The 20,497-nt window shown below is 39.0% G+C and overlaps 1 protein-coding gene across 2 annotated transcripts in view; it reads left to right on the forward strand.

Moving 5' to 3' along the window:
* Window positions 1-8,384, forward strand: part of si:dkey-57a22.11 (uncharacterized protein LOC569865 homolog) — a 54,345-nt gene extending 45,961 nt beyond the window's left edge. For both annotated transcript variants that reach the window (XM_041200083.1, XM_041200084.1), the window contains exons 8-9: window positions 3,604-3,763; window positions 6,881-8,384. In XM_041200083.1, coding sequence (XP_041056017.1) covers window positions 3,604-3,763; window positions 6,881-6,989 — 269 coding nt within the window. In that variant the 3' untranslated portion in view covers window positions 6,990-8,384. The remainder of the gene's footprint in view (window positions 1-3,603; window positions 3,764-6,880) is intronic.
* Window positions 8,385-20,497: the final 12,113 nt, after the last annotated feature.

Here is a 20,497-nt window from a genome sequence, read left to right on the forward strand (position 1 = left end):
TGTATTTTAAAAAATTGCTGTTTCCTGAGAATTCTGCTGCAATTACAAGGAGCAAAACAGGCATCCTCCATTTTATTCACAGTTCTGGTACACCAAGGCCCAACTTGGGACAGATCAGTTTCAGTTGACTCTTTGAGCTGTTAAGACTAGCCTGTGGTTTCAAGATGTATACCCATTGTGTCAGATCTTGTCCTTTGATTATCTTCCAAAATCCCTGTTTGCAATATTGAGCAATCTTCAGAACTGTGAAACAAGCTCTAAATTCAATAAAAGAGACTAGATTCCAAATCTTCCACCTCAAAATTGTGAGAAATAATTATGTCAGGTAGAGTGGTATTTGGATTGTTGAACAAAACTCTTCAGTTGGACCAATGTTCCACAATAATCCATGTGGCAGGAATATTATTTCAGAAGCTCAGATTTCCTTCAGCATAATTGCAAATTTATTCAACCACAGGACTCTGTAGCTGTTTTATCACCAAAATTAAACTGTGATCATTAATAAGCTGGTGCTGATATGCGCTGTCTTGGCATCAATCAAGATTTAATTTGATTGACATAGCCTGCAAGATAGGAAGAAAATCTTCTGACAAACTCTATGCTCCTAATTCAGGAAAGAAAGGCTGCAGCCAAATTTCAGATTCTTTCTTCAAACTTTGCTCTTGATGCTTGTTTTTCATCTATTACTCTGGCACTGATGTATACTTAAGTTGTCTATTTTCAACAATGTCACTACTCTCTCATCTGGTTTGAAATAACATTTTTACAATTTCAGAAATATCTGACTCATACTGAAGCTTGAGGTTTTGAGGGCCATACACTTGTCAATTCATTTTTTTTCAATCATTAATCTCTAAACTAAGGCTACATTAATTTTGGTCTTCTCCTGCATGATATTGCATGTGAACGGAGCTATCAACTAATCTAATGAATTATGAATTACTGTTTAATATGTTGATCTTGAGTACATGAAATTGGGCTAAGTGTTTTTACAATCTTAAGACAATTACTGCCTTAATATTTTTCCAATGAATTCCTTTTCTCTGCCCTAGTAACTATAGAGCAAGCTCACTTGCCTTGTTGGCAGTTTATACTGCCATGGCGCAGTGACCAGTCTTGGCATTGCTGCCACGTATCAGCTTTCTGTTCTCTTTCACGAACAACTCCACTTCCTGTTCCAGTGGTCTGCCAACAAATCATTTTTCTTTCCCATAAAGTGTTAGATATTGAACCTGCCCCAGTGGAGTCATGTTGTGGAATTAGTTAGCAATGCTCTTTACCTTTTGGAGGGAAGATTTTTTAAATATTCTATCACAGGATTTGGGCATTGCTGGCTAGACCATTTTTATTGCCCATTCATAATTGTCCTTGAGAAGGTGATGGTGAGCCAAATTCTTGAACTGTTGCAGTCCATGTGTTGTAAGTACACTCACAGTGCTTTTAGGGAGCGAGTTCCAGGGTTTTGACCCAGCGACAGCAAAGGAACCGCGATATAGTTTCAAGTCAGGATGGTGTGTGGCTTGGAGGGGAAAATGCAACTGGTGATATTCCCATGCATCTGCTGCCTTTGTCCTTCCAGATACTAGAGGTCGTGAGTTTGAAATGTGCTGTGAAAGGAACCTTGGTAAGATGGTGCAAGTGCATCTTGCAAATGGTACAAATTGCTGCCACCATGCTGGTGATGGAGGGAGTGAATGTTTGTGGATGTGGTGCTAATCAAGCAGGCTGCTTTATCCTGGATGGTGTCGAGCTTCCTGAGTGTTGTTGGAGCAGTGCTTATCCGGGCAAGTGGAAAGTATTCCATCACACTTGTGCCTTGTAAATGGCGGACTGGCTCTGGGGAGTCAGGAGATGTTACTCTGTGCAAAATTCCCAGCCTCTGACCTGTTCTTGTAGCCACAGTATTTTTATGGCTGGTTCAGTCATGCTTCTGGTCAATGGTAACCCCCCAAGATGTTGACAATGGGGAATTCAGTGATGGTAATGTCATTGAATGTCAAGGGTAGATGGTTAGATTCTCTTTTGTTGGAGATGGTCATTGCCTGGCACTTGTGTGGCATGCAAGTTACTTGTGTCTTATAAGCCCAAACCTGAATCTTGTCCAGGTCCTGCTGCAAATGGACATGTGCTGCTTCAGTGTCTGAGAAGTTGCGAATGGTGTTGAACATTTTGCAATCAGCAAGCTTCCCCACTTCTTACCTTATGATGGAGGCAAGGTTATTGATGAAGCAACTGAAGGTTTGGTTGGGCCTAGGACACTGCCCTGAGCAACTCCTGCAGTGACGTCCTGGGAATGAGATGATGGACCTCTAACAACCACAACCATCTTCCTTTGTGCTAGGCATGACTCTACTCAGTGGAGTATTTTCCCCTGATTCCCTTTGACTCCAGTTTTGCTTGGGCTCCTTGATTCGGTCAAATGCTGCCTTGTTGTTGAGGGCAGTCACTCTCACCTTACCTCTTTTGTCTATGTATGGATAAGGCTGTAAAGAAGTCAGGAGCAGAACCCAAACTGAGTGTCAGTGAGCAGGTTATTGCTGAGTAAGTGCTGCTTGATAGCTCTGTCAATGACCCCTTCCATCAATTTGCTGATAATAGAGATTACACCGATGGGGTGGTAATTGGTTGGGTTGGAATTTTCTTACTTTTTGTGGACAGGACGTAGGTGCGCAATTTTCCACATTGCTGGGTAGATGCCAATGTTGTAGCTGCACTGGAACAGCTTGGCTAAGAACTCAGCTAGTTCTGGAGCACAAGTCTTCAATACTATTGCTGGAATGTTGTCAGGGCCAATACTTTGCAGTATCCAATGCCTTCAGTCATTTCTTGATGGTGCTTGGAGTGAATCGAATTGGCTGAAGGCTGACATTTGTGATGCTGGGGACCTCAGGACGAGCCTGGGATGGATCATCCACTTGGCACTTCTGACTGAAGATTGTTGCAATTGCTTCAGCCTTGTCTTTTGCCTTGATGTTTGTGGAGCCTCCTCCTCCTCCAGTGAGTTGTTTAATTGTCCACCATATTCACGAGTGGATAGGGACTGCAGAGCTTATATCTGATCCATTGGATCACTTATGCCTATCGTAAGTGCGGTATGCAAGTAGTCCTGTGTTGAAGCTTCACCAAGTTGACCTTTCATTTTTAGATATGCCTGGTGCTACTCCGAGCATGCCCCCCTTCAATCTTCATTGAACAGGGGTTGATTCCCCCAGCTTGATGGCAATGATAGAGTGGGGTTATGCTGGACCATGAGGTTACAGATTTTGGTTGTATACAAGTCTGCTGCTGCTGATGGCCCACAGCTTCTTATGGATGCCCAGTTTTGAGTTGCTAGATCTCACCCATTTAGCATTGTGGTTGTGCACACACGGGTGATGTCATGCCAATAGCCTTGAAGGGCTTATGTCCTTCAGGATTTTATATTGTCCCTTTACACTGTCTTGCAGTAAAATAACAGGTAATTTCCCATTGCATATATTCGAAATGCTACTACCTGTGATGGTGAGTAACCTCTTTCTCTATACTAGATTGCATCATTAACACTAATTATTTGTATAGACCTTTGTGATCATAAAATGAGATTTTCTTTCCCATTTCTTTCAGAGAAGAAAGAATGTCAAGTCCTAAAAGATGTGACAAATGTAATTCCTAGCAAACTCGATCATCAGTCACAACTCATTGAAGGAAAACAAGGCCTTCTCAGTTTACGTGGCAAACGGCAAACTACTGCAGTATTAAATTACAAAGAGCCACCACTCCACAGGTATGTGAATTAATTTTGGTAATCACTTTTGCAATTTCAAAAGTCAAATTCTTTCAAATAGCGTATTGGATCAAATTCAGATTAAAGATTATGTTTCATCGCCCAAACCTGGGGAATGTTTTTATAAATCTCTCAGATCCTTTAACACTGAGATTTCAACTCTGGTTGAAAAAAACGCATTTTACAGACTATGTGTAAACAAAAAGTCCTCTTTTCCTTCTACTCTGAACTTTTGTTTAATCTTGTATCCATGACCCATCAGTTACTGGAAAAGTCTATTTCTATCCACTCTGCCTCACCCTTTCATAATTTTAAACAGCTCTACCCTGCAAGTTCGTCTGTTCTGTTGAAAATTACGCCGTTTCCTTGTACATCCAAGTGAATCTATGCACACTCTCTTGCCTCAACATCTTTCCAATGGTGAGAGGCTCAAAACTGCCCAGAATCATTTAACTGTGATCTTACTAGTTTCATATAAATTTGTAATAACATCTGCAATTTATATTCCATATCTCATACTATAAAAGCCAGATCCTTCCTTTGGGTTTTTTATTATGATCTTTTTCACATGAGATGTTCCTTATGTCTTTTGAAGCCCAAATCTTTGCTGTTATACATCATGCAGCCTTCCTCCTTCAAAACATACCTCATAGTTTTTAAACTAAAATGGATTGCCATTTTACTTAACAAACATTTCATTTCACCTAGCATTTTTAGTATTGTCTGAAAATGTAAGCACCATTGGAGAACAGAACCTTCACAAGTCTGCAATTATTTTGATAGAGAAAAAGCCAATATTTCATGTAAACTTTCCACATTGGCATCATCTAGTGTGGTGTTAGTTGATAAGACCATTGAAGTAAGAATGACATGGGATGGGAGAAATCTTTTGGATTAAATATATTGGATTGGGTTATTATAAGCAAAATTTATTTTTTACAGATGGTATTAAAGCAGGTGACAGGGGAAAATGCATTCAGATCAAAAGGTTTTAGATCTCTCGTGTAATCAGATCTCTACAATTAAGAATTTAAGAAATAAAAAGTCAGGATAAATATTTTTCTCCAAATAGTGATAGACTTTTAAGAGGGAAGTGGACAGTTGTTTGAGAAAGAAGAAATAAAATAAAAATGTATGGGGAATGTCCAAGGCTGTCTTGTTTGGAGAAAAATACTTAGACATCATGGGCAAAATGACTTTTTTCTGGAACATTGACTGTGGAATAAGTTATGTAAGACCATGGAAGCATACAGTATATGTACATAAATGAATATCGAATAAATGTTTTAGAAGCAAGGGAGATGGAATTAAGAAAATGAATAACTGGGTTCAACTTTATATTTTCTGTGCTAAGCCCAGAGACCTTTAACTAAACATTAAAAAAATGTTCCCGTTAAGACCAATACAACCAATTGTAAGAAGGTTTCTAGAAACAGTCAAAAATTTACACTATCAGATAGGATTCATTGAATAGGGTTTAGTCCTTTGATAAACAAATGTATGAGTTCCCTCCTCAGTATAATTTCAGAAAAAAATTAAAGCATGTGTGCATCAAAAATGATGCAATATATTTAGCACATATCTACCACCAGATGGGACAATAGTGCCAGGCTTTCAAATAATGCTATAGCAAGTTCATGAAATCTGTCTCATAAAATGTACAAATGGTGGGAGGCTTATCTGCAGAAATCAATGAAAGTTTTTCTCTCTCTCAATTCTCATGGAATCCAAATGTGTGATCTTGCCAATATCAATTTGGAAGACACCTTTTCAAAGTTTGAAGACGTACAGGCAACACTTCTTTCTAGGTTCCACATGAATCCGCAATACTGGAAATTATTTATATTAAAATAGGATCATTAACACAAAGCATTCATAGGTTTCCCTTTTGAGATAGGAGAGGAATGGAACTGGGAGTTGAAAAGAATGGCAGAAATTTATGCCCCAGAGCCAGAAATTTGTTGCTTCAAGCACCACTTGAGACAGCACATACTCCAGACTTGACGCTCGAGTGCAGAACTGAGGAGTGCTGCTCTGTTGCAGGTGCCATTTTTTTGAATTGACCTGTGGCCCCTCTGCCATCTGAATTGCATGAGATTCCATGGCACTATCCTAAGAAAAGCAGGTAGTTCTCCCAGTGTCTTGGCCAATGTTTTACCCTTCAACCAAATACCACTTTTAAAAAGTTACCTGCTCCTTATAACATTGCTGTTAATGAAACCTTTACTCTGCCCAAAATATCTCCTACCTTACAACAGTGACTACATGTCAAAACTTCTTAATTAGCGGTAAAGTGCTTTAGGATATATGCACTATACAACTTTTTCTTTTAATTGATCTGAAAAATGAATTCTTGAAGGTTAGGTGAAGTGGTTCCATCTGGGAAGGCCATTTTGGAAAATAAGGTGGAAGAAGGTTCTGCTACAGGTTTCAAAGATGCTGTGTATGAAATAGAGGAATTTGAAGAGTAATTTAAATTAACTGTGGCAGGGAGTCTGTGCAAGTCATATCTCAAATATTTTGAACTTCATAAACAGTGAGTTACTTTAACGCAAAGTGACAACTATATATACACAATTGGAGCTGCCATTTGTACACAGCAAGACCTTACAAACAGCAATGAGAAAAATGACTAGTTAATCCATTTTTTTTTTGGTGTAAGTTCAGGAAAGGAAGGTTGGCCAAGGCAAAATGCTATTACGTTGATTCGGCAACAGAAATAGGGAATAGAGAGAGGAAGTCAGAAGTGTACAGTTTAGTATAGTGCTCTGACCATAAAATTAGAGATGCATCATAGCATTGTCATGGCATCCTTTTGGGGTAGGGATCCAATGTAACATTTAATTCTACACAGTTCAGTTTCTGTTGCATCACTTGGTTTTAGATATAAATGGCTGTCTTCTCCCAGTCAGTGCAACTTCATTTTACCTTTTGATTATGGTGTATTATATTGTCAGTGGTTTGCTCAATGGATCAATGATTTGTAATTCCTCTGAAGTTTGCAGGACAGTTTTTTTTAAAAAAAGGAAATTTCATATGCGAATGCATCCTTAATAATGCTAAAATAACTCATGACAGTAATGTACTAATGTGCAAAACTCATTTTTTCTTTTGCAGAAAGCTGCGTCGAGGGGATGAGTTCACAGACTCAAGGTTTCTGCATTCACCTCTATTTAAAAGTGGAAAGAAAAAGAAAAGATGCAATGTTCAAAACATACACAAATAAACGTGTGGGAAAAGGAAACTTAGCTGACTTAATTTCATAATTTCAATTTCCAACTAAAATTTCAGATCAAGAAAAGCAGCACTTATTTCTTCCTGTATTTTTGTCATTTCTCAAATTGACATATGTGATATTGTTATTGTTCATGTAGATTATATAACTTGGCACAGGAGAGCTTTTCAGTTATTCCAAGAAAATATCTAAAATTGTCTGTAATTCTGTATCCCAGTGAGAATCTTAGAGATGCATCATGGGTTTGATCTATATCTAAATGACAATAGAACAAATTGAGTTGTCATTTTCATGGTGGAAGTATTTCAAAACCAAAGTAAAAATGCTAATTTCAAAACTACCAATTAGTATACAATTGCAGTATAAAGTTCATGGACACTATAAATGAATCTATTCAGAAAGTGTCATCTTAATCAGGATAACTATTGGATCCTGGAAGCAACTGAGGTGCAGAACATGGCTAATGGCTCCCAGATTGTCCTGGGGGAGGCCTGGTCTATTTTGAAGGCCAGCATTATGAGCATTAGACTGCAGACTGCAAATATGCATGTTGGGGCAGGTGGTTTTTCAGTTCTGACAATATAAACTGCAATATCAGGGACTCTTTTGCTATGAAGGAGGTTAAGTGTTTGGTCCATTGGGAGGAATGTGTGGTTGAAAACCTAGCAGTGGCCCAGACTGGTTTGGTGGGCCTGGAGGAGCATGCCTGCTAGGTACTTCCAGATTCTCAGTAAAACTCATCATTTCGGCTGCTATTCAGTTGCATCATCAGATGGTACTGGGCACATGTTCCAGTCAGTATTGTCCCTTAATGCAAAACAGATCCTGGAAATGCTATAGGATCCTGATTTACTTATTAACAAGGCATTGTTAAACAGCTCTGGCTGCCTTGCAATGAAACCAGGGAGTACTGTGGCTGCCATTGTGACAACAGCAATGGGAGATTAATCAGTCCCCACCATTTCCATTGCACAATTGCCTCATTTCCAATTGGCAGGATGACTCAACTAGAGACAAGGTGTCTTTGAATTGCTAAATATTTTGGAACAGGAGGAACCACATAGCTAAAAATTTCTACAATGCCTTTGCAATTCTGCCTTATTTATTTAAAAGTGCCATACCAGATATGCAATAAATTTCAATTTAGTATCAACTGGAGAAATTCCACTTATTTTAGATGCTTGTGTATTCTCTCAGTTTATTTAAAATTGTTAATTGATCTTTACTCAGTTTATATAATTTAATTCATTGTGGTGATTTTTTTTAAGTATATATTTTGTTTTCTTGTGCTTTGCTGTTTTGTGAAGCGATAGTTGAAACTGAATAAACTCTTATGGCTGTTTCATTCTTAGAGGAAATACATTGAATCACCACAACAATATTATGTTCATAAGATCTGTTTCACACCAAGGTATAAGAAAGTTATGAAACATTCATATAAAAGGAATTTTTTGGATTACAAGTCATTACTGTTGTAATTGAAATTCTTAACTATCTTCATTTGATTAGAATATTATTGATTTGAAAACTGCTTAACTTTTCATACATCACAGTAAATAATTTGCCCACCCCCTAGTTTCTATTTTTCCAAATTTTTATTTTCATGCACTATAATGGGACTGAATGAAATAATTTGTAAACAAACTTTGCTCATGATAATTTCTAGGTGCAACTTGCTTCAAAACTCAAGAATTTATCAGCTTTCAAAAATGGCAACACATTCAGTTCTTATTTATGCAGTCTAATGGCTGAAAATGTCTTCTTCAGTCTTTTGTCCTCACTATTGTTGGGAGTGCTGTAGACCACCACTTTAAAAAAAAAAACAACTTGCATACCTGATGGAGCCAACATGTGCACAAGTGCTCTTCTGGCTCCACATTAAAACCTTTTTCCTCACCACTTTCCCCCACCCATCCCAAGTCACTCCTGTTTCCCAATACCCATCCAAGTACTTCTGTCAGTCTAAAATTAAAAATTTTGCCAGTGAGTTGCAAGAGCTCTCCTGATTTCTTTTCAAATTCAACTAATTTATGGGTATAAAAGAACTTCATTGAAAATGAGGAACGATAGCTGGTGTAGAATCTAAATTAAAATACAAGCTCTGTTTGCTTCCAACTTCTCGTAAATTAATTTAAATCAGAATAAATACAGAGAAAATACTGTGACTGCCATGCAACCAGTCTATAAATTCTCACATGCTCACACCCATTTTAAATCAAGTATTTAATAAACTTGGCTGAATAAAGCTTATAAAATTTGTTCGCCAGCTTTTCTTCAAGTTTTGCAAACAATTGAGCAAAAACTGAAGTAAAATTCCCCAGTTTGGCTAAGTTGTACAGATGCCTGCTGAGAAACTGAGTAATCTGCATATGTTTAGACTGTACCTTCTTCCTTCAGCCAACAACGGTGATTCCTCGGCAGAGGAAACAAGGGCTAATGGCAAATAGGGCCATAGTACAAAAAAGGTTAAAATCAAGTCTAAAGGCACTGTATCTGAATGCTCAAAGCATTTGCAATAAGATAGATGAACTATCAGTGTGAATAGGAGTAAATGGGTACGAAATGATTGTGATTACAGAGACATGGCTATGGGATGACCAGGGCTAGGAACTGAATACCAAGGGTATTCAATATTTAGGACAGACAGGCAAAAAGGAAAAGGAGCTTCTGTGGCATTGTTAGTTAAGGATGAAATCAGTGTGATACTGAGAGAGGATATTGTCTCAGAAGATCTAGATGTAGAATCAGTCTGGGTGGAACTAAGAAACAACAAGGGATGGAAAACATTAATGGGAGTTGTCTATAGGCCTCCAAACAGTAGTGATAAGATGGGGTGGGGTGGGGGGGGGGGGGGGTGACGTTAAACAGGAAATTAGAGATGCATGTAATAAAGGTGCTATAGTAATCATGGGTGACTTTAATCTACATATAGACTGGGTAAACCAAATTAACAATAATACTGTGGCGGATGAACTCCTGGAGTATGTACAACATGGTTTTTTAGACTAGTATGTCAAGGAACCCACTAGGGAACAGGCTTCCTGGATTTGGTATTGTGCAACAAGGGGTTAATTAATATTGTTCTGCGGGAATAGTGTTCCTTTAGGGAATAGTGACCATAACATGATAGAATTCTTCATTAGGATGGAAAGTGAAGTAATCTGATCTGAAACTAGGATCCTAAATCATAAAGGAAACTACAAATGTATGAGGCATGACTTGGCTAAGATAGATTGGGGAACTTCATTAAAAGCCATGACAGTGGATAGGCAATGGCTAATATTTAAGGAACGAATGTATGCATTGCAACAGTTATACATTCCTTTCTGGTGCAAAAACGCAACAGGAAAAGCAGCCCAAACACAGCTAATGAAAGAATTTAAGGATAGTATTAGATCCAAAGAGGATTCATATAAAGTTGCTAGAAAAAACAAGCCTGAGGATTGGGAACAGTTTAGAAATCAGCAAAGGCAGACTGAGATTGATTAAGAGGGGGAAAATAGACTATGAGTGTAAACTTGCAAGGAACATAAAAGCGTACTGTAAAAGCTTTTGTAAGTAGGTAAAAAGAAAAAGATTAGTGAAGACAAATGTAGGTCTCTTACAGTCTGAAATCGGACAATTTATAATAGAGAACAAGGAAATGGCAGAGCAATTAAACAACTACTTCAGTTCTGTCTTTACAGAGGAATACAGAAATAACTTCCCAGAAATACTAGAGAAGCAAGGGTCTAGTGAGAAGGAATTGAAGGAAATTAGTAGTACTAAAACAATAGTTTTGGAGAAATTAATGGGACTGAAAACTGATAAATCCCCAGGGCCCGATAATCTACTTCCTAGGGCACTAAAGGGGGTGGCCAAGGAAATAGTGGGTGCATTGGTTGTCATCTTAAAAAATCCTGTAGATTCTAAACAGTCCTGGCAAATTGGAGGGTGGCAAATATAACACCACTATTTTAAAAAGGAGGGAGAAAACAGTGAATTACAGACCGGTTAGCCTAATATCAGTAGTAGGGAAAATACTAGAGTCTATTATAAAGGATGAGATAACAGGACACTTAGAAAATATCAACGGGGTTAGACAAAGTCAACGTACCTATGAAAGGGAAATCATGTTTGACAGATCTACTGGAGTTTTTTGAGGGCATAACTAGCAGAATAGATAAGAAAGAACCAGTGGATGTGGTGTATTTGGATTTTCAGAAAGCTTTTTATAAAGTCCCACATAAGAGGTTAGTGTACAAAATTAAAGCACATGGGATTGGGGGTAATATGTTGGCATAGATTGAGAATTGGTTAGCTGACAAGAAACAGTAGGAATAACAGGTCTTTTTTGGAGTGGCAGGTGGTGACTACTGGGGTACCGCAGGATCAGTGCTTGGGCCCCATCTATTCACAATATATATCAATGATTTTGATGAGGGAACCAAATGTAATATTTCCAAGTTTGCTGACAACATGAAATTTGGTGGGAATGTGAGCAATGAGGAGAGTGTTAAGAGGCTTCAAGATGATTTGGGCAGGTTGAGTGAGTGGGCAAATACATGACAGATGCAGTACAATGTGGATAAGAGTGGTAGGAAAAACAGAATGGCAGAGTATTATTTCACCTGGTGATAGATTGGGAAATGTTGATGTACAAAGGGACCTGGATGTCGTTGTACACCAATCACTGAAAGCAAGCATGCAGGTTCAGGCAGATAAGGCAGCAAATGGTATGTCGGCCTTCATTGTGAGAAGGCTTAAGTACAGGAGCAAGGATGTCTTACTGCAGCTGTAAGGTGCCTTGCAAGACTACACCTGGAGTATTGTGTGCAATTTTGGTCTCCTTATCTAAGAAAGGATATACTTGCCATGGAGGGATTGCAGCGAAGGTTCCTGGGATGGCTGGATTGTCATATGAGGAGAGATTAGGCCAACTAGGCTTGTATTTACTGGAGTTTAGGAAAATGAGAGGGGATCTCATTGAAGCGTATAAAATACTGACAGGCATGGACAGACTGGATGCAGGGATGATGTTTCCTCTGGTTGGTGGAGTCTAGAACAGGGGTAAACCATTTAGGACTGAGATGAGGAGAAAACTCTTCACTCAGAAGATGGTGAAGCTATGGAATTATCTACCACAGAAGGGTGTGGAGGCCAGGTCACTGAAGATATTTAAGAAGGAAATTGATAGATTTCTGGACTCGAAAGGCATCAAGGGGTATGGGGAGAGCACGAGAGTACAGCATTGAGATAGAGGATCAGCCATGGTCCTATTGAATGAGGGAACAGGCTCGAAAGGCCAAATGACCTACTCCTGCTCCTATTTTCTATGTCTATGTTTCAACTGAAGTGTGAAATCTGTACTTGTTAAAAAACATATTTTGGACAACCTCTTAATTGCTGAAAATATTTTTTCAGAAAGCATTGATTTTTATGGACACAATACCACCAAGCGGAATGCCATAATTCTTCAATGTCTCATTTAATATTGGAATTTGCATTCAAGTAATACTGAATATTTACAGTAAAGTCTTATGTGAAATTGACAGGTCCAGTATCTTTGAAATATTAATAAGTAACAGCTGAGCCATGAATTTCAAAATGGATGGTGGGCTGCATTCTTCATTGTTGCTTTGTAGCTGGATCATTTTACAAGTCTTTGAACAAATTTCTAATGATTGCCATTGAAAACTTGCAAGTTGACTATACATAATTACAAAGTACTATAGTTTGGATTTGGTTCTTGACAGCGTGTCACCTTGCCTCAAATCATTATCAGGATTATGTGCAGAATGAATCAAAATGAACGAACAGTAGGCAAGTAAGTATATATTGTGGAGGGGGTGAAGAAAAGGATCAACTGGGTGACTTCCGTGATGTTATAGCTTAAGGGGCATTGCACTTCATCTCTTCTTGATGACCTCTATATAACTGGGTGTAACTAATGGTATCTGAAGAGGCAGAAGCAACATTTTGACAGACTCCCTTTAAAGATAATACTCATATCTTTAACCTAGATGCTGTCAAATGGTAGGAATCGGGGGTCATTTTACATTACCCATTAAATAAGTGCATGCATCCAATGTAATTTGGCCATCCTGCTTCCTATTCTAGATCAATAGATCAGATCATAGGATCGTAATGAGGATAATTTGCACCTTGGAGCAGTGCAATTCTAGGCAATATTAACTGAGTAATTAATATTTTGAACAGTGCCAGGAGAAATTTATTAATAGTGAGTTACAGGGTGCATTAATGAATACACACACTATTTAGGAATATATGTCCCAGTTAGTTATTGACTGTCCATATAGTATTTTAAAAGCAAAATACTGTGGATGCTGGAAATCTGAAACAAAAACAAAAATTGCTGGAAAAACTCAGCAGGTCTGACAGCATCTGTGGAGAGGAAGACAGAGTTAACGTTTCAAGTTCTGAAGAGTCATACGGACTCAAAACGTTAACCCTGTCTTCCTCTCCACAGATGCTGTCAGACCTGCTGAGTTTTTCCATGTAGTTTTTTTTGTGTTGCAATTGTGCAGATTGCTTCAAGTAATGTATATAATCGTAGCTGGTTGACCTGGGAACTTAAGTTTTATTTTTTTCTAACACTATTACTTTTCCTATATGAATTTACAAAAATAAATTTAACAAACCTAATCACTTCCATTTTTGGCAAGACTGTGTTAGGGGAAATACAGTAAGAATTTATTGAAAGGGAATGAATTACTTAAAATCTCCAGGCAGCCAGTGCTACCAAGCACATTAACAGTTAAATGTTACCAAATGAGCCTTGCGCAGCCTTAGGGCCTGCTAACAACAGAATGGCCTTGGGAGCCAGACTGGAGACAGAGGATGAAAATAATATGGATTAAGTGTGCTCTTCGACAGATAAGGAAAGGCCAGATGGTTCCAGCTTAGACTGGAGGAGAAAGCTCTGCCTGGGTATGGGGGGATTTGTGTACCTATATGTTGACAAGATTGGAATCTGAACATTGTTCTTGTAAGTGATCAGTAATGTATAAATAAGCTGTACACTTGTGATTTGGTAGAATTCTACCTCAAGCTGCTTTGAGGTGGCTCTCTCCTTGCAATTGCTCAAATAAACGATCGTAACCTGTACCTGAGCCTCCTGTGGTTCGTTTGTCAAGGATACCACAACAATTTGGCGTAGTCGGCAAGATACCCGGATCAGCTCAACAAAGTGGGTGAATATACTGAATTTACCATCCATAATTAGTGCAGTAAGCCTACTCGAGAACGGTCCTGTCGAGTATCAAAAGAATCGGGAGGAGGACTCAGGCCAGGAGGTGCCGAGGTAGAAGGTGGAGCCATGCTGGCGGGCTAGCGGAGCCAAAGCTGCGCAGGGAGGCTGGACCACTACTGTGAGAGGAGGCAGAGCCGTGCTGGTGGGCTACGGTTTGAAACAGAACCATAGTTGAAGCCACGCAGAGGCCAGACCCCTGGAGAAAACAAGTAGACCACAAGTAATTAAGTTATCAGAGCTGTGCGAACTAACTGCACAGAGACAGACGGGAATACAAGAACAGAATGCCATCAGGAAAACAGGAAAGTGCTATGGAATTTGACTGGGGAGCTGTGGACTCCATCACGAGGTTCATAGCGGAACAACAGAGAATGGGAATATGTGGAAAGATGATTGGGACCCAAAAGGTCTTCTACTGAATTTTTGTAACTTAAAAAATGAATTGATCTAAGTTACAAGAGCTGTTTGTGCTGAAGAGAAAGCGAGAGAGAGAGAGAGAGAGAAAGGGGGTACCCCTAAGAGAATTAATCAGCAGTGACAGGCAGGAGCAGAGGAAATGTGAGCTTCAGTCAGTTTAATTGTCCCTATAGGTAGAGCCTCCAAGATCCCTTTATTCCCCCCACTGCTACTTGAAGTTTCATTTAGAGTATGAGAGTTTTAAGTCATTAAGTTCAATATTATAGGAACATAAATACATACCTTTATATAGGTTTTTGTTTGTATGCAACGAAGCATTTGTATGTGAGCTTTAATGTGTTTTCTTCCCTAAATTATCATTTGTGTGTGTAGTTCAGTACTTTAGAATTGAAAGCTCCATTTTAGATTAAACGGAACATATACTCAAACATTACAAAGTTTTGAGTATAAGGTTCAAGTTGAGATTTCTGGCAAAAATCGCAATATGAAGGTATTGTAAAGATAAAAGGGTTTGCCTTTGTTTGAGATTAACCAACCTTTGTACTACCCCCTTACAGACTAGTGTCACCAGCTTCCAAGCCGATTGGGATTGATACATACAAATTACATTAGCTTATACGAGTTGATATTCTAAAATTCTGAGGGAAAAAAGATACCTGAAATTCAAAAGGATTCTAGGAAAACCAAAAGACATAAACACACAGTCTAAGTGGTTCCAATGGATAAAAAGGGGTTTCTTTTGAAGAGATGAGTCAAATATGAAAGGAAATCTGCATCCCTACAGCACTGTCTGAATTTGGGACAACCTTGAGATGTAAAGTACAGTGTAATTTAGAAGGTTACTTTTGAATAACTAGGATGCTATCCAAGATAAAGAATGTGTCGATAAACATATGGGACCTTTAACCTTGATACAAATTAACACACATGAGAAAGAGGTAATTTAATTTTGATAGTGTAAATTACAGTTCTTACAAAGTTTTAAAAATTGCAGTTTGGTTCCCGATAAAGTTCTCAAAAGGGAATTTTTATTTTAAAAAGGTTTGACAACAATTGACACTAATTCAAATGCTGCAAGCTTTTTGTAATTGTCGGTCTGTTCCCAAAATATAAAGTTAAGCTCAAGATCTTGACAAAGTTTGGCAGAAATCCAATTTTTGGCCGAGTTAGTGAATCAGGGATAATTCTAAAAAAAAGGGTCAGACATAATTTAGTGGGTTACTTTTGAGACAATAAAATGTTGTTTGAGAAGATAAGGAAGCAAAACATGTCAATGCTGATTTCTATTTTAAAACTATTATGAGAATACTTTATTAGACCGTAAAGTCTCTCCAGACAACCTGAACAAGATAATATGGTCGCTGTTGCATGTGTAAAACGTATGAGGAAAATAGGAGAAAGAGTTAGGGAAAGAGAACACAATATACAAACTGTTTTAAGGGAACTGAATTTGATAATCTGGCCTTCAGCTGAGGCATTGGAACTGCACAGGGGGAGATAAGCAAAGATCTAGAGACAAAGATCCCCGCTGACATGGAATAGTTAATATGGCCTAAAGAGTAAGGAAACATTTAAAATAATCAGGACAATAGAGAAACTGACCTCAAGAGAATCTTAGGATAATCATGGTCAGGGAAAAAAAACCTTAGAGGTAAAACTATGTGGAATCTGTAGTTAAGGCAATTGAAGGGTAAGGAGAAATAAAACTTAACAATTTACCACAAGATGGATACAGGTAAAGGGAAAGCTGGAAAAGGCTAAGTAGGTATATTACTGACTATATTAATGTGCCTGTAAGCTACAAAAAGTCAGACTACAGGATTAACACCCTGATGACAGGCAGAGTTAAAGGGCTTCCAGAGAGAACCACTGCTGGAATTGAAGATATTGAACCATTGAAAGATAGGATAAGAAGGTGCATTGTAGACTTGTGTAGACAGCATAAGGAATTGAGGTCTGACGTGGGACAGCAGCAGGAGATAGTAGACTGGAAGGAGTGGGGGGTGCCTAGCCAGATGGATTCAGATCAGGGAACTTATTTTGAAGGAAGAGCCATTAAAGAAGTGTGTAAATTTATGAGGATTAAACAGATATTCCACATTCCCTCCCACCCACAGAGCTCAGGGATGTGGAAAGTATGAACCAAACTTTAAATAAAAACATCAATAGCAAAAGCAATTTCAAGAAACAGGGAGCAGCTGGGCAACAGTATTGCCCAATATTCTGATGCACCTTAGGGCTACCCCAAGCAGGACCACCGGGTTCACCCCATTTGAACTAATGACAAGGAGAGCGATGCAGCTACACAAGGGAATCATAGTAGGAGGGGGAGATGTAGGACCACTAAAAGGAAGGGTGCGAGACTACGTGAGGGAAATGAGTAAGAATTGCATGAGTTAAGGAAGGAAGTCAGGGACCGACGATGTTAAGGACATGGAAACAGATAAATCCGAAAGGCAATAACAGACCCCCAGGTGGGGACCAAGGTGATGGTTAAGATAAACCCAGAACAAACAGGGTTTGGACCCAAGTGGGTGGGACCATATGAAGTAATCATGACCAGCGATACATGCGCATGCGTGGACTTTAGGGGAAAGGGGTGCTGGAAACACTAGTCACAACTGAAGTGTTTTCTTAACTGATTCCATTCACAGAACTAATCTCAACAACCGACCGGTGATGACTGGGAAGGTTATCTGTTTAAGTTCACAGAATGTTAATTGCGGTGTCGACATTCGTGGGCATGGCAATACTGGCAGCAAGGTTGGCGATCATCACTACTTGTCTCGCACCGCAGGAGGGACTTTAGTACAGCATGGACAGTGCCGAATGCGACACATAACGGGGAATGCTAATTGTAACTGGGAGAACAAATGATTTTGAATTGTAGCAAGGGTTTACTTCAGATGGGGCGCGGAAATATCAGGGATATGATATGCATGGGCAGTTGGTGGGGACAGTTCGGGAAAACTGGCTCTCATGTTAAGTTTCCAAATTTAACTACTGTGTTTTAAGCATAAGGAGTGGGCAGGGAAGTTCGATTTTGTTTGTGAAACAGTGTGTCATGTTCATGTAGCATGCTTGACAATGTATGCACCAATGATTGCTCATTCCCACCCTAAGAATTCCAAATGGAACATTTGTGGCCCAAACGATAATGTTGTACTGACTTGGGCAAATAGCGATGGTAGATGGACATGGGAGATACACCCTAGAGGGAAGATTAGTACCACTATCCAGCAACTTCCCACAACTGAATCAATGATCCGAGCAGAGGCAATTGAAGCCTTTCAACCCACACCAACCAACTCACCTTGTTCAGTTATAAGTCCAGGTCCGACGAACGGTCTCATATTGGTTAATCATCATAACGTTATCATAATTATCTTGTATGATAACGTACATCATGAGCTGGTACCTGTAGTCTTGAACGTATTTGGTATAGCCCTGCCCCAGTGGTGCTCGGTCCATACCCATGCATTTTATGATTCTGATGGGCCAGTTGATGACTGAAGTAATTCAGTTCAATGGCGGGATGCAATCAATGGTTATACTTCCAGGTCTGGGAGGGAACCGAGTTAAGTATAGCCTGATAAATGATGCAGCTATGATATTTAATACAGGGCCATCAATGGTTAACTCTATTGACCTAGCAACTGTTAACCAGAAGGTCTGGCCCTTGAGCTCCAAGCTTAAGGAAATTTTAGAACAGGAACACGGAATTCACAATACCCAATTAAATACAGACCTGGACATGACATGGTTAATCCAAAACCTGGCTACCATACTCGAAAGTCATGTGGGGACTATCAATAAACTGATCGGGATAAGGAAAAATATTTCAGATGAAGAAAGCAGAAATGATATTTGCAGCATCTATGGATCCTGGGCATTGGAACAAACCAGAGAGAAATTTAAGGCAAATTAATGAAGAGGTAGTTCCTTTATGGGTAACTAATGAATATTTATTTAATCTTTCACGACATAAGGATCATGAGGTTTAACACGTGTATATAAAATAAATGCTGAATGTATAGTGAATAATAATATGCTAATAGGCATTGTCTTAGTGATACCTGTTATACCTATGTCAACACCCAGCAGAACATTATAGGGAGTAGAAAATATTGGGGTGATGGGGGGGTGAATTACTATATTAGGTACCATGACATTCCGCCATAGGCAGTAGACATAGAAGGGAATATAGTTAGCACCACATTAGAAAGGTGTAGTATAGAGACCACCACAGTAATATGCACACATCTAATATATGAGACGGAGGAAGCAAGGTACAGATTTAAAGCAGCAGCAAATTGTACAATGGAAGCTATATGGGCTGCTAAAGAACTGATTCGTTGCATATATGGGGAATGGGAGATATTGTGTTACCACATGGCAACGAAAAATCCAGTACGGGAGCAACTGGATGTGCGCCATCCACAATCAGTGTGCCTACATCCTCAGGTGCCAGCAAGAGTGGGGAAGGTGGAACTGGTCGAAATATACGAGAGAGGAATGACTACTATTCAGGTCATGGAAAGCCTTAAGGATAACCTGACACAGTATTTGAACCAGTTCTCCTATGAAATTCCCTTATGATCAGAGCACCTAACCATAATTCAGAGACAGCTCAGCAGACATATAGAACTAACTATAAACTGCAGCAACAGGTTGGAGCCTTAAAGAGATTATCGAGCAAATAAGATTCTTCCACATGGTGGGAGGATCTGTGGAATTGGGGCTCAAATGTACAGATACACCTGTGAATTCGGATTATCTCCCATACCCTGGTTGTGATTCAGTTGATATTAGTTATATATTTAACATACTTGATTCATCGTACCCAAAGGTCGCAAAAGAGATGGTACTGGGGGAATTTTAACAGGTGGAGAAGAGACTTAGCAAGTCAGAGGCCTGAATTGAAGGGCCAGATGATACAGATGGTCTGACCTAGTACTTTTACGATTCAAAGCTGGATACCTGGCCAGTATCAATAGGTGGCGATACGTAAAGGGACGGACAGTTGGCTATCTTGGGCTAGGTCAAGGGCCAAAAGGGGGGACTGTTAGGGGAAATACAGTAAGAATTTATTAAAAGGGAATGAATTACTTAAAATATCCAGGCAGCCAGTGCTACCAAGCACATTAACAGTTAAAGGTTACCAGATGAACCTTGTACAGCCTTAGGGCCTGCAAACAACAGAAAGGCCTTGGGAGCCGGACTGGAGGCAGAGGATGAAAATAATATAGATTAAGTGTGCTCTTCAACAGATAAGGAAAGACCAGATAGTTCCAGCTTGGATTGGGGGAGAAAGCTCTGCCTGGGTGTAGGGGGATGTGTGTACCTATATGTTGACAAGATTGGAATTTGAACAATGTTCTTGTACATGATCGGTAATGTATAAATAAGCTGTATACTTATGATTTGGTAGAGTGCTACATCAAGCTGCTTGAGATGGCTCTCTCCTTGCAATTGCTCAAATAAACGATCGTAACCTGTACCTGAGCCTCCTGTGGTCAGTTTGTCATAACTACCACAACAACTGTAACATGTAGTTCAAAAGAATTTGCAGGATATAAATGTAATTTCTTCATTTAGAGGATGAATTTTAATCAAGAAATGTATTGTTCTTGTCCTTGATCCCATTGTTAATCCCCAATTAAGTGCATATTAAGTTTAATAATAAAACTGTCTGAAGTAAAGCTTTTCAAAACAACATAGTTTAGGGGATTGATAAAATTTTTGTTCACGTCAAAGTGACAAGTACCTTCTTTGTAACGTCTTTAAGTAGCAGTTTTACTTTGTTAAATAAATTTACACAGGTGGAGGA

Source organism: Carcharodon carcharias, chromosome 12 (assembly GCF_017639515.1).
Source record: "Carcharodon carcharias isolate sCarCar2 chromosome 12, sCarCar2.pri, whole genome shotgun sequence".
Taxonomy (NCBI): Eukaryota; Metazoa; Chordata; class Chondrichthyes; order Lamniformes; family Lamnidae; genus Carcharodon; species Carcharodon carcharias.